We start from the raw sequence: 14,403 nt of genomic DNA on the forward strand, positions 1-14,403 counted from the left end.
TTTTCAAGTTTTAAAACTGGAAATGGTGCTTTCTGAGAGAAGGATACCTCAGACTACTATTTTGGAATTACAGTCCTTCAGTTACACTGACTTACAGTGTTCAAATTTACTTTCATCTTTGATGGTCCACTCTCTGATGTTCTAGTTTCTAATGAAGGAGCACAAGAAAAGTAATACAGCTTACTCACTGCTGTAAGTGCTCTGAGAAATGACCCCTTTAACTTGGGTACAAGTTTAGGCCCATGCAAAGGGTGAGCACAGGGGCAAGACCCTCACTTAAATTATTGAAACCATAAGGAAGTGATCTGTGCAGCCATACAGGTTTTGCTGGGCCTGTATACTGGGAGATTTTTTACCTTTGTCAAATGTGTTCAAGACTTCTCTTTGGCAGAGGGTAGCTGCATTGAAACTGCCCTTCAGATGGAAGGAATCACTGACCTCTATAACATTCATGTTTCACTCTGCTTCATTGTAGAGTTCTAATTCTTCCTGTCTGTCTTCCCCTGGAAGAGTTTCTTTCTTGCTGTTCTGTGTTCTTGTTATGTCCATGAACAGTAAGCTAAAAATGATACTTAAGCAGAGTGTTTGAATCCTTTAAATGTTGAAGGCATTTCCGAGTGACCAGTGTCCTTAACCGATTTTGTGACATAAGTCCTCCTGACAAGCAGAAGACAAGCCTGAGCTAAGAGCTGTGGTTCAATAGCCTGTCACGAACACTAAGATGAGCACTGATAGCTTTGTCTGTGTCCTCCTCTAATTAGCCTCTGATTTTATACACAGCTACACAATTCGCCACAGCTTCTGTCATTTTCACAGAGGATGACAATACTTTATTTTCAGAAGAAAAGTACTCTTCTAGCTCAATATGCTGATGTATGCCAGGGTGAGGAGTGGAAGCACTTTATGAAAAGACTTGTCCAGTTACAATGTGTTTTTGTGGAGAAGCATATGCTCAGATCTGAGACACTGGTGACCTGCTTCTCAACAGTTATTCCAAACTTGGACAATGACTGGGTGTGGGGAGTGTGGAGGGGAAAAGCAAGGAAAAGAAAAAGCTTAGTCAGTGTTGGTGAAGAAGATAATAAACAAAATGTAAATGAGTAAAGTTGTTCAGTGTTATGTGTTGGTATTCACTGAGAAGTTTCTCTTTGTCCATAGGGGATGACTCTTCATAAAAAGGCAGCAGAAGATAGACTGGCTAGTACAGGCTCAGGACAGTCCTTCCTGGCTAGACAAAGGCAAGCCACAAGCACAAGGAGATCTTACCCTGGTCACGTCCAGCCAGCAACAGCAAGGTAGAGAAGCCTTGCTCTTAGAAAGAAAACTGCCCTGTGATCCAGGCCACTTCTACTGCAAGTAACAACATTCAAGGAAAATCAACCAGCATCCTTTCTCTTTCTCCCTTGTTACCGCTATAATTTTACAGTTCAGGAAAGGGTTTTATTATGGTTTCTCATTGTTCTGTAATGCCTTTTGCTTATATTTTTTCAAGTCTATCTCTCCCCCTCTGCATTTTTTGAATGTGCCAAAGTTTTGAAAACATCTTGAGGGCTGCTGTGTAATAACAGAGTCTATTTGTATGAAGCCTGGTCTCTCATGAAAAGCCTCATAAGGTCTGTGTAACAGTGTGAATTTCCTGTCACAGCTGGTATGTTTGTGCCTGTAAGGGTAGTTACACTTTAAAAGACTATATTTCTTCAAAGGGAATTAGGCTTTTTATTTCATGTGCTAACCTGTTGCTTGAAAAAAAAGGTGAAAACTCATTACAGAAATGCAAAATTAGTATATAACATTATTGTGAAATATATTTGCTACTAAAAAACTTACCAATGGCAAAAAGAATCTTTTTTTTTTTAAATCTCCTTCATGCAAAGTTTGTTCATGTTCTTGACATTTACTAGGGAAACAGGATGATTTTTTAAATGTTTTTCTTTATGTACTGATGTTACCTCTTTTGCTGGCAGAGCTGAATTTTTTCAAATAGTTTGTTCCACTCTTCTTGATCAAGAGTATGCTCAATATATATTATAAAAGTATTGAGAAAAATTTAGAATGCTCTAATATGCGACTGCATCATCCATTTAAAAAGGACGTTTGTTTGAAAATTTTATAATTATGGATGAGCAGTACATAATGGAGCAAGGCCCCAATAAATATGTTGATGTTCATGTGTTCCGGTTATCATCCCCTACTAAAAGACTTGCTTTGTTTTAATATGTTCATTCAGGGGATAATTGTATCAGTTGCCTTACTAATGGTACCAGTGCCTTCAGGTGAGTTCGTTGCTGACTTTCTTGGAAACTGTCTGCGATTTGTTGTACTGCCTTTTTAGGGTATACCTGGTTAATTGTGCATCACTCATTGTAGAACCTTCATTTTGATCAGTAATGTGGATGGTGGCTCCTGTTATTAATTTAGGTTCTGTTCCTGCAAAGTTCTGCATTTTCCCTGACTAATTCTATGCTCTCCCTATCATTTTTGTCAAAGAACTGATGGACATAGAGAACCCGAATATGGGTTGAACATTTTGTATACGTACATATTGTGGTGATTCAATTTTAAACATATTTAATTTAGTTACTGTTTGGACCCTAATGCTCATGCAGTCTGGTTTATAAATTTATTCTTTTGCCTTATTTTAGTGCTTTCCCAAGATAAGACTTTTTTCATAAATCTCTTTAGAGAAAAGACATACTAGCATTCATTAATGGGTTGAAGGTCTATATATTAATTCACAACTTGGGTGGAATGAGCAAGGGATAATTACAACAAGCACACATAGATGAAAGGGTAAGGAACAGGTGAATGACACTGCTAGGTACTGTTTTTTCCCCAAGTGCATCATCTGTTTTAATCTAGGCTAAGAAACACATTCAGTATGTGAAAAAATCTATCATTTTGAATTTTTTTCCCCCTAGTAATATGAAACCAGATACTGAAGTCTATTAACTGTATTATATGTTTGGTTTTTATTCCTCACATTTGCAAAATTATGATTTTCTAAAAATTCTCACTTATTCCACATATGACATGCCTGGGCTATGCTTGCAAGATTAGATAAGACAGTGGAAGCATCTACTTGTGTGCAGGAAGGTAACAATGTAAAGGAGATTTAGGATAATTTCTGTAGCTCAAGTCAGGTGATACTCATTTTGCTGTCTTTCACTGAGACAAGAATACTAAAGGGACAAGAGATCGTATCTGTCATCTAGCAAGATGGCCACAGTTTGTGTGGGATGTCTTTGATCTTATGCAATCCCTTTAGTCATTTGAAGAACTCTTTACCACATGCCATGTGTAAACAGGAGCAAATAAGATCAATTCTCTGAGGGACTTTTATATTCTTGTTTAAGATTACAGCATTTTATACCACCCAGACAAAGAACCTAAGAATACCTAAAGCTTCATTTTTATTTTAATCTGGCTAGCTTTGTCTTTTACCAAACTGCTAAAGCGAATTCGTGAAAGTAAGGAATGCCAGGACCTTAATGGGAGGTTTTATCTATTGACTTTGTCTAGTAATTTGATTCCCTGTTGCTATAATGAGGTGCAGATCTAAATTAAGTTGAACACTATCTGCACACTAGGATGAAACTGTTTGATGAATCTATTAATTTAACATTTGTTTTACCATTTTGCCTCCAAAGTTTTGATGACAGGCAAATGCCCCTGCTGGTTAGGAGATGAACAAATGCTGATTAGAAGCCTCATTTTTAGCTTTTACTTTCCTATCTCTTGTGGCTTTTTTGCTTCTTTGTGGTTGTTGTCTTTTATCTTTTGCTTTGTGGTTCTGGTCAGTCTTTTCCCTTAAGATAAGGCACTAAAGTGTTTCCTATGGTTCCCTTCAAGAAAATATAGCATCATTATAGTAGCATCAAAGAGCAAAACAAGACTAATATTGAATCTGTGCTTTACTGTTGCTTATAGTAATTGCTAAACAAGATTGTACAAGATTTTGTCTTTTCAGAATTTTCAAACTTGTAGAAATTCTGGTACTTCCCAGAACTTATGTTGAGTATAAAAGTCTAAAAATATACTGCAGTCTTACATAAATATACTCTGTTGCTATCCGGTTCCAGTAAGACATTTGTCCTGTCTTCTAATAGTAATAATCAGGAATTTAGTTCCTTGTTCTTCAGCATTTTGCTTCTATTATTTGCTGCATACAGCAATTCTTAATCTTTGGGTGTGGATGAATGCAGGTGGTGAACACATTAAACCTCCTCTCTCGAAAGAACAGCTTCTTAATGAAAGGGTTCAGCTTTGTTATTTTTCTTGCTTGTTATGTAGCTCTGGAAATAGTGTGGTATTAAAAAAAAGAAGGGGCTCAGAGTGTGACTTCAGGGAATAAGCACACGTATATATGAGCTACCAATGAATGCTGTCTATTTGTCTTATATTCAGTAAGAAAAGAATATAAGCAAAAAAACTCTGTAAATTGGAATTTTCAGTACATTAGATACTTCTAAGAAGCTTTTAGGAACACTTTTTCTGGGGCAACAAAAACTATTTGCATCAAAATTGTAGTGGTAATTACTAAACCAATGCTATCTCCTGCCCTGATACACTACAAAAAAACCCCCCCAGGTTGAGGGTAAAGAGAAAAGGTTCTCCAGTGATAAAACAGGTGAAGAGTTCATGAGAGTACATTCCTGAGCACCGTGCTAAGGATCTGCCAAGATCCATCTTTCTGAGATATTTTAATTAATGCAAAGAAAACGTAACAGTTAAATGGATGAATATTTTCACTGTTCAGAGCTGAAGCTTACTTTCTGGTCTTAAACTATGTGTGTGCAGTCCCGTTCATATACTTCTGTGGAGAATTAAGTTGTTATCAGATCTGATCAGACATTACAGAAAAGAATATTCAAGTTCCCTGTTTTCTTGATAGCAACATGTAACCACTTGGATCATAACATGTATTTTCCAAGTGGTGTGAAAAATGAAGTAATCTAATTTAAAGGTTCTGTGTTCCACCCACAGTGCAAAGAAAAATAAACTACTACAGCACACAGCTTTGTGTATTGTAAAATACAGTAAATATGTAATGGCTACAAGATGCTTTTCATTATCTCTTTGGAAATAAGCAAATGGTAATTTTGTCCTGTTGAGATGTCACTTGAGATAGCAGTAATGCTTCTACAAGTTTTCTGTGGCTTTCTATTCATGTAAGGAGCACTGGCAATTTTATATTCTTTGTGTGTGAAAGAATTAACAGTGAATATTCTTACTACTGCTTTATGATGATCTTAAATAGTAAGTGTTATTTGCAAGCTGTCAAGAAAATTTTAAGAGGATTTGGTATTTTGATGTCCTGGGTATTTTGACATGTGGAAGTAGCTTTTGCTTTTCCTCAAGTCTCTAGTGTATGAGACTATCCACTTAGCAGCTTCCTGGATGATTTTAGTGGGGTTAATTGTCTTGATGGGTTGACATTTTCTGTAGATTTGGTAATTGGAAACTATTTTAATTCCACCACTTGATTTACTTCTAGTTGGTGATTTGAAAGAAGATTGTCCTGAGTGTGGCTAATTTTTCCCTCTCCTATGAAGCAAAAGAGTACCTGAATTTTACTCATTTTATAGAGATTTTTATTCTTGCCCGACTTTTTTCAAGGATTGATGAGGGAGGTATTTTTGCACTCAAAGTCAGTTAGGCAATACTGACTTCTTATGGGTTTTGCACGTATTTTAGGTAGAATGCGGACTCTGTGTTTTGCATTAATATTGTATTGATAAACTTTAATATCTCCAAACCAAGTTTAGCAAATTTTGCAGGCATTTTCCTCACCAATATTGTGCAAATAAATAGCTAAAAGAGGTTACTCTGTCAGGAAACAATTTCAAGGGGGTTTTTCTGTTGGAGGTTTTTTTTTCCCTCTAAGCCACTTAGTCATACTTCAGGTGTGTCGCCTACAGAGTAGTTCAATAACTGAATTATGACTGAAATGTGATCCAGGAAATCAAGCACTTGTAAAGAAAACTTTCCAGAAGCCCTTCTTTAGAACAACTGTATTAGCTGATACTGGCAGTATGACACACTTAGCATTCTGTTAAAATGAAGAGGTGAATCGTTTTAACAATTTAAATGTAAAGATCAGGTAAGCAAGAAACTCATTGAATGAGGTTTTGAATCTTACAAACTGCAAACAGCCCAGACACATGTTCCCTCCCAAATCTGAGCAGTCCACCTCCCTTCTGTATTGGCAGGAGCACTGTGTTTTGACTTTGTGCCTTGCATCGGGAGAAAGAAGTGAAACCCCATGTTATCTCGTAGGTTGATGTAGGAGCAAGTAATGAATCTCACTTGTGCTCAGAACATCTCCACAAGCCAAATCTTGTTATTGGCTTGCGGCAGATACCAGATTCTAGGTAGGATCCTAGCCATACCTCCGGTTTGTCACTTTCAAGGAATCAAGATGTCCTGGCATGACTGATTGCATTGCCTTGCGCCTGTGCTCTTTCTTCCTCCTGAAAGTCAGAAAAGGACCAGAAGCTTGTCAGTAACTCTGTGGCCTTAAGTAAAAATAAGGGGTGATTTCTTCAGTTTGAACGTGGAGGAGCAACGATTCAGTACAAAAACCTGAAAAGCAGTTTGTCTTTCACTGTTTTGCTTTTTGGTGTTAATTTAAAAACAATGAAACAGAACCCAGCTTTTGGAGCTTTTTTTTTTTCCCTCAGATTAATTATGAATTGCAGTTGATTAAGTATTAGGGGCTTTACCTATGTGAATAAGGCAGAAGCTGCCATTATCAGCCACAGCAACCTCAAACAGTGAACCCCTGGAGATTTTGACTCTGCTGCCAGCTTCATTGCACCATTTGGAGATGTTAAGGACTTAGCTAGCTTTGTTTTTCCTTGACTTGACTTTTCTGGATTCATTGAAATATTGGGACACAAAGTTTATTTTTAAAATATGTCAGCTCATTGAATTAGGTAATGAATTAATGTCTGTTGAGGAACTCTAGAAAACTTGACAAATCATACACTGAAGTAACACGTGGCAGTATGGCCAAGGCGGCTTCCTAAGCAAATTGTTCTGGTGTCAGATTGTAGTTAGTGGATCAGTAGGAGCTCGTGATAACTCATCTAATGGAAGTCCTCATCTATTAGTTGCTAGGGAGTGGTTTTGCTGTTGACCTTACTGTGGCCCAGGTTCTAACCTTCACTTTTAGGTCTTGCCAAGGTAATGCAGCACTGTCCTGAAAGTAGATCTCTGTGTTAGTTGGCTTTGGTGGTAAATCAGGAATTTCCTCTGCTTCTGTTTCCTGTGTGTATAAAGTCATTTGAAAAACTGCATGTTCTTCAGTCTCCTTTGCATTGCGTGTGGGTTCCAGACTGAAAGCAAATTCCGTTTGTCAGATAAAAATTTCTTGCTGCTGTCATGCCGCTTTAGGTCAATCTGAGAGATTGATCCATACAACATGAAAAGTATTGCTAGTAGAGGGAAAACCAGGACAGCTGGGAAGCCTTTCCTGTCTAGCGGTGACTTTGTTCATTGCTTTGGATTAGAGAGGTCCTTTGCATGAAGTCAGAATATCACATATCAGAAACAGTAACAGGTTACTTTAATTGTTACGAAAGTGGTCATTTGTCAGCACTTTGAAGACATTTTAACTACTGTAGCGTGGCACAAATCTGAAATAACTGCAAAAGCAAGTATTTCCACAGGTGTAGGATAGCTTGTTCTGAAAATGGAACTTGAGTCCTTAATGATTATCCCTAACTTTAAGAGAAGAAAAGAATCGACATAAAGGCCAATTGTTAGCTTGTTAGCATGCTTGTGTTGTTAGCATGATCATGAAAATGAGCAGAATTTTAAGATAAAATCTCAAATCTTGTAATATTTATGGAGTTACAAAATAGTTAGAGTGAGACCATCAGACTTTTGATTTGGATTTGAATATAACATTTATTATGTAATTTTAAATTTTGTAAAGCAGAGATTATAGTTCTCAGCTAGCGAAGATTAGTAAGCAGGAGAGTAAACCTATTTTAGCAGTAGAAGCTAGAAAGTAGAGAAAGAAGTTAGGAAGTCTGCAGGAAGAGAAGTCTGGAGGCAATTACTTCAAAGCAGAAGCCTGGCGGCGGGTGTTAGACTTGGAAGTGAGTAGGTGGGTTGCTCTGATAGCTTTGGTGCTTGTCTTAAAAAGTCCTGCTTATAGACAGACATTGGCTGCAGAAAGCCTGGTCCATCTTAGGACCAAACATAGACTGAACAGGAAAAAAGTATTTGCTCTGAGAGGACATGTGGCTGCGTTTGGGTTTGAGTTTGTTTTTAATCAGATTTGATTTGTGTGAGCAATGTTCTGAATTAAAAGTTGTTGTGTTGGTAAGTACCTCCAGAGCTGGCTAAGTTATTGAAAAAGGCTGCCGTCCTTTTTGTGGCTTCGATGTGCTGGAGTTGTCCCAGTCACTCCTGTGGGTTGGAAAAACAGAAGAGGAGAGCGAGAAGTTAAGATTTGAAGAGACAGATAACCACTTATAATGAAGTAGAGCTAATAAGATGGGGTACTGAATACTCAAGGGAAATGCCTTGCTAAGAAATAATCCCCCAGGCTAGCAATGAGCCTTCACTGAGAGCTGGAATATTTTTGACTGGCAAGGGAAGGAAGTAAGAGAAAGTTACTCCTCTACAGACACGTCATCTGCTGCACAAACTCCTTCTGAAGATGCTGCAGAAGCAATGACAGGTTATGCTGAGTGAATTTACCCTAACATCTTGCATCTTTGTCTTCTGAAGTGTTGCTGCCTCAACAGGTAGCTTTAGAATATATTGATTAGTTTTGAGGAGTTCTCCAAGAGGAAGAAATTGACAATTTTTTTAGAACAAGATTGGAATTTCTAATCAGGAAAGGGCACTGTCAAATGAATTTGTTACATCCTTGAAATAGAAGATACTGTCTTGAGTTTACAAGACCTCTCAAAAGTACTGTTGACTCAAAGCAAAACCTACAATGTCATTTCTGTTTATGTGCAACAAGACACTTGAAGTGCTACTAATTAAAGTCTAAGCTAAGTAATAGCCAGGTGAGATTAAAGGAGTAGACTATATTCATTTATTCACAATAGAATGGATACATGCTTATGTAGCTTGTATTTCTAAATGTTTATATACTATTGACAGTAATATTCATATTATTAATCCTGAACTCTGCAACTTTATGCACCCAAGCCATGCAATCTTAATAGACAATGATTATTCAGAATGCACTCAAGGTCTGTTTTGAATGTGTTAATTTTTAAAATTTTTATTCCATTTGATTTATGTCTCTATGTTTGTTTGTTTTTCAACTATAGTTAGTATTCTGAGGTGGTAAATGAGAAGGAAGAAAATGGGGATACACAAACTGCAAGACTTGTAGCAGAAAGATTTTTTGCAACAAGTCCTTGAGTTTAGTTATAAATATTCTTCCTTATCTATTTAAACCTGGATTTTACAGGGACTATTCTTTGAATCATTTTTGACCAGTGCAATACTAGGGAGAAGGAAGTAGGGAGAGAAACAGTTTGCATGCTTTGATTTCAGTCTGGTGAAGCTTTTTTGCTTTTTGTAATGTCACACTGAGTGCAATTGGGAAAATGGGAATGAGATGTTAGTGCTGTGCTGTGCAGGGATGTTTCTGTTACCTGGGGAAGCTGAAAGCACTGTACCTGTAGTAATAAAGCATTCTACCTACCCAGTAACACTGGCCAAGAAAGAGGGTGCATCAGCAAGGTTTGAAAAGTATGCCAGCCTCTCCAATTCTCTTCCAAACTTAGATTCATTTCCACAGTAGTGTGATGTGCTCTTTGGGCTGCTCAGTGGTGCCTACTCAGCTTATTTTAAGAATATGTATAGTTTTCTTGCGATTCAAACTTGTATTTGCATGCCATGAATAGCACTTGCCAGTGTATTGTGGCAGTGATGCTGTTGTAGACTTACGTACAGGATGAGCTTTCATTAAACATAAATGCTTGAAGTCTTCAGTGGTGCTAAGAGCTCGAAGGCTGAGAGTCAGTGTGATCCTGATTGTCTTTTAGTATATAACCACACACAGTACAGGACAGGCACCTTTCACTTTGTATTGCTTTTGGTTTTTAACTGTTGTACTCACAGACAGCAGGAATGCCTGAGACTTTTTCATTGCTGTGTAAACTTAGTTTCCATAGCTGTGTTAGCTGAGAATGGCGCCCTGAAGGACTTTACTCAAAAGTGTTTGAATTTGTCTGAATTATGTCTAAATTCAGATATTGTTCAATGCTTTTTTTTGTTACTCTTTTGAATTATTGGTGTGTAACCTTCCTGTTAATTTGAAGAGTTGCTCTGGCAAAAATGTTTCTCCCATGAATTTGCACAAATAAGTAGAGATGGCCTTACTAAACTGCTCTGAAAAATACCTTTTCTGTTCTCTAGTTTGATTTTCTTTTTGTATTTTTTTAACAGCAATATGTTATCTGCTTTTTAACTTTCTTCTTTATTCTTTTATTTGCAGTGATGTGGTTGCATGATCTGCAGCATTATTATAACAGGGACCGTTCAGTGCATGACTTGCTTTTCTGTCCAGACTGCATAACCAAAACTTAACCCGTTCTACACTTAAGACTCATGGCCATCTGATTTCAAAGGGAGATCTACTTGCAGAGAAGCTTGCCATCCTGGGGAGTGGCTTTCCCATCTCCCGCTTCCATTTACTCTTTCTCTTCACAAAAAGTCTCCTATGAGGCTAGAAGAGAGGAAATACGATATTCAGAACTCAACAGAAGGCGTTCTGCAAACTGACAGAGCACTGTCAGCTCTCCATTTTAATTCCACCTGTCCACTTTATTTAAATCTGATTAACAGTATTAACACACAGACTTCCTGCAACATTTTCATATACTGAACTATAAACATCTAGTCTTAAGGAGTCCTAAATCGCCTTTTGGCACTGCTAAAATTTCAAAGCACCTGCACCCTTAAAGGATCTGTTTTGAATCTTTAAATAATTAAAGTAAAGCGAAGGAGGTGTGTTACCAGGAGAAATGACTAATGAATTGCTGCTTGGTCATCCCATCCTTCCTTAGAAAACCAGGCAAGGTTCATCTGATAATCTCCGAGCCAGGCAAACTACCGGGTGGTATTTTGTTGACAGACACCGCCTACTTCCTTACTATGTATATACACAGTAGTCTGTGGCTGTTGTATTTTTCTCTTTACATTTTAGCTGTGTTGTTGGTTTCTTTCAGAAACTTTTTTTTCAATCTGTGTACAATTGTTAAAAAAATCTGAGGAGAGAATGTGAGTGGAGATAAATATGAAAGCCATCCACACTTTCAGTATTATGCAGACTGTCCTTGCCAGTTTATAACTTGGGTAATTTGTCTTTTACCTGTACTATTTTTTTCTTTTTTTTTTTTTTTCCTCCTTATCACAGTTTTAGCTAATTAATTTCCAATTGCACTAGTATGGCTGTTTCTCTGTGTTATGAAGTTGAGCTATAATATTTGCCATATGTAGACAGTGTAACTCAAAATGCTTTGTACTGCCTATATTAATTTTAAAAGCTGCTTATTTAATATTCTTAAATATCTGCACATTTATACTACTGTACCTATGTTTTGTCTTGGACATCCAGTACTGGTAAGATTCAGAAGACAAGGGAGTGCTGTAGTGTTGTAAGTTAAGAGATTTATTGTGTAGGAGTTAGTATATAACAAACGGGGAAGGGGGCTTTTGAGCCATAGGGCTTGCCAGAAAATCTGAAGAGTCTGCATGATGAATACTGTAAGTGTTTTGGTTTAAGTTCAGTTCTAGAGAAACCCCATTCTTGCTCATTTGGATCTAAATCCTGCAAAAATATAAACACTTGTGTACTCTGCTTATTCCAAGAATGGTTTTGGTTATTCAGGCAGTACCATAACTACCTGCCCTGTTTTCCATGTAAGCACCCCCATGCTGGAGAAACGTTTTGTCCACTGGCCCCTGCAGGTCTCTCTGGTTTCATGGCACAGTGTGCGCCTCATCCCTGGCCTGGCAGGTGGGTCTCTGAGCAGAGCTGCATCTTGTGCACCTGTGTGTGTTCAGTCCTCAGGGATCCTGATACCCCTGTGTCAGTGACATTGTACAGAATGACTTGCAGAAAAGACAGATTGTGTCTCCGCCTGTTTCCACAGAGGGATTTGTGCCACCCAGCAAAGAGAAGGGCAGGTGAGGGGAGGATAAGCATTAAGATCCCCATGAGAAGTGTGTATCATGTTCTGGATCTTGTAGCAGACTGGGGAGCCTCTGTCTGCCAGGTACTCTGGCTGACAGGGACAGTGAAGTCTGACACAACTTGCAGGAAGGATCTGGGATTTGATGGTGACAAGTCACTCCTGCAGCAGAGGCAGCAACACTTTCATCAGATTGAGTCTGGCAGAGGGACAAAGGATTTGTGTCTTTCCAGGTCCTAGCCATTGATCCCTTGTAATGTGTCAGGGCAGGCAGTCTTAGAAAAACATTATTGGGTGTTAAAGGCATGGGTTTTCTCTTATTTGTGAGTGCTGCTCTGGCTAGGACCACACCCTGCCCCAAGCTGAGGTGGGTGCAGGATCCCTGAAATCAGGCTCTGTGCAGAGCAGGAGGGGATGTTTTTGTGCACCTGCCTGCACCGATGTCCTGAGGAAAGCCGAGCAGTACCTCATTTCTCAAAATGGTCTGTGCAAATTAGGGAGTAAGTATCAGTTGCTCTTCAGTCTGAAGACATTTGTATGTAAGTGTGTTTAGCTTAACAATAATTGTTTGAGTTCACTAATGCAACAAGAAACATGTCAGGTGGAGCCAGTACCTTTCAGCAAGTGAGCTGGCTACTGTCATAAAGTGATCGCGATCTTACAACTCAAAGGGGATCTCCAGCATGTCTCTGATATACTAACTTTATTTGTGCTGCATAGAAAACTCTTTTCCTTTCTTAATAGCAGCTTGTTTGACAGTCTTGAATTAAGTGTTGACCATATATCAAATTAACTATTTGTGAAGTTGCCAGTGATACATTTTCAGTAAAAGAATGATTACTAGAGTGTCAAAACATTAATTTCCCGTTTCAGGTCATCTACAAGTTGTGTAACTACCAGATTATCTTGGTAGCAGTGTTAATATGCATATCTTGTATATAGACAAAAAAACAGTAATGATCACTGGAATCAGAAGGTTTAATATTTTTCCCAGTCAAATACACTAATGCTTCCAACATGACAAAAGAGTGTACAGTTGTTAAACAAGTTGTAAATAAACGCTTATATAAAATAAAAATGTTTGTTTTTCCTTTATTTGGTACTTGGTTATAAACTGAGGCCAATGCACAGTTCATGTTAAAATTACTGGTTTGAGTCTGCAGTGCAGTTCTGCTGTATGAGATGACAGTAGCTGGTGGGGGCTTTTGCAGCCAGTTTGTGGTTAACAGAGACCTCAGTGGAGTGGGAGTAACATGGGCAGTACAAACCTTGCCTTCAAATGCACTTAGAATCTGTCACTACAGAACAGCTTGGAAGAAAAATTGGACTTTTTACGAAGCATGGCTACAGGGGGGCTGCTTTGGTGTCAGCCTTCGTGAGGAATTGCGCTGAGTATGCCGGGCGGGGCGGGGAGAGCGAGCGGCTATGATAGCTTGGGTTAAACCATGACACCCCTTTTAGATATAAAAATGGCATCTTGGGAATGGATTTCCTGCAAAGGAGGGTGAATAGCAGGTAGGCAGCAGCAGGTGTACACGAGAACCCACTTCTGACTTTTGCCTGAAAGCATCTGAGCTGGCTGCCACATCACAGCAAGGAATTGCCTGACATGGTTTGCCTCTCAAAGGTCCAAGGCTAAACAGCCAAAATAATATAATATTCTCTTCCTGATAGAAGTTAAGCTACAGAGGTAGCTAAAGGTGGGAGGAAAAAGCACTGCTAATATGGATGGGAAAAAATTGTCCTTCCTTTCTGCATTGAGAAGCAGCTTTGCCATCAGTGATGGGAGGCAGGGGTGGAGTCAGACACAGGCAAGCATTGTTAGTTCTGAAAGCAGCAGCCAGCAAGAGATACTGAGCCCACAAGTGTCATGCACAGTGCTGGGGTTGAGAAGAATGTGTGGATCCTGCCGCAGCCTTTCAGGGGCTGCGAAGTAGAAGGAATAGGTGAGCAAAAACTGGAGGATCCCCTGCTGGCATTCAGTGGTGCCAGCCCAGGCCACACTGCGTGCACACTGGCAGGAGCTGCAGCATTGCTGTGGCAGTATGGGCAGAGCCCTGGTGGGGCCAGAGGTAAAGTGTTTGCTGGCTGGTGAGGGCAGGAGAGTCTCAGAAGTGCTGGAGGCAGGGAGCTGTCAAAGACTCACGTCACCTGACAGTGACTCACTCTGGTCATCTGTCTGCCAGTCCCACCCCAGTCTCCACCTTGGTCATTACTTCGGTGTCTCCTG

The 14,403-nt window shown here is 39.0% G+C and overlaps 1 protein-coding gene across 2 annotated transcripts in view; it reads left to right on the forward strand.

Moving 5' to 3' along the window:
• The window catches only part of HOOK3 (hook microtubule tethering protein 3), a 91,935-nt gene extending 78,684 nt beyond the window's left edge, over nucleotides 1–13,251 (forward strand). For both annotated transcript variants that reach the window (XM_065657922.1, XM_065657923.1), the window contains one exon: nucleotides 1,159–13,251. In XM_065657922.1, coding sequence (XP_065513994.1) covers nucleotides 1,159–1,299 — 141 coding nt within the window. In that variant the 3' untranslated portion in view covers nucleotides 1,300–13,251. The remainder of the gene's footprint in view (nucleotides 1–1,158) is intronic.
• The last annotated feature ends 1,152 nt before the right edge of the window (nucleotides 13,252–14,403 follow it).

This window comes from Caloenas nicobarica, chromosome Z (assembly GCF_036013445.1).
Source record: "Caloenas nicobarica isolate bCalNic1 chromosome Z, bCalNic1.hap1, whole genome shotgun sequence".
In the NCBI taxonomy this organism is placed as follows: domain Eukaryota; kingdom Metazoa; phylum Chordata; class Aves; order Columbiformes; family Columbidae; genus Caloenas; species Caloenas nicobarica.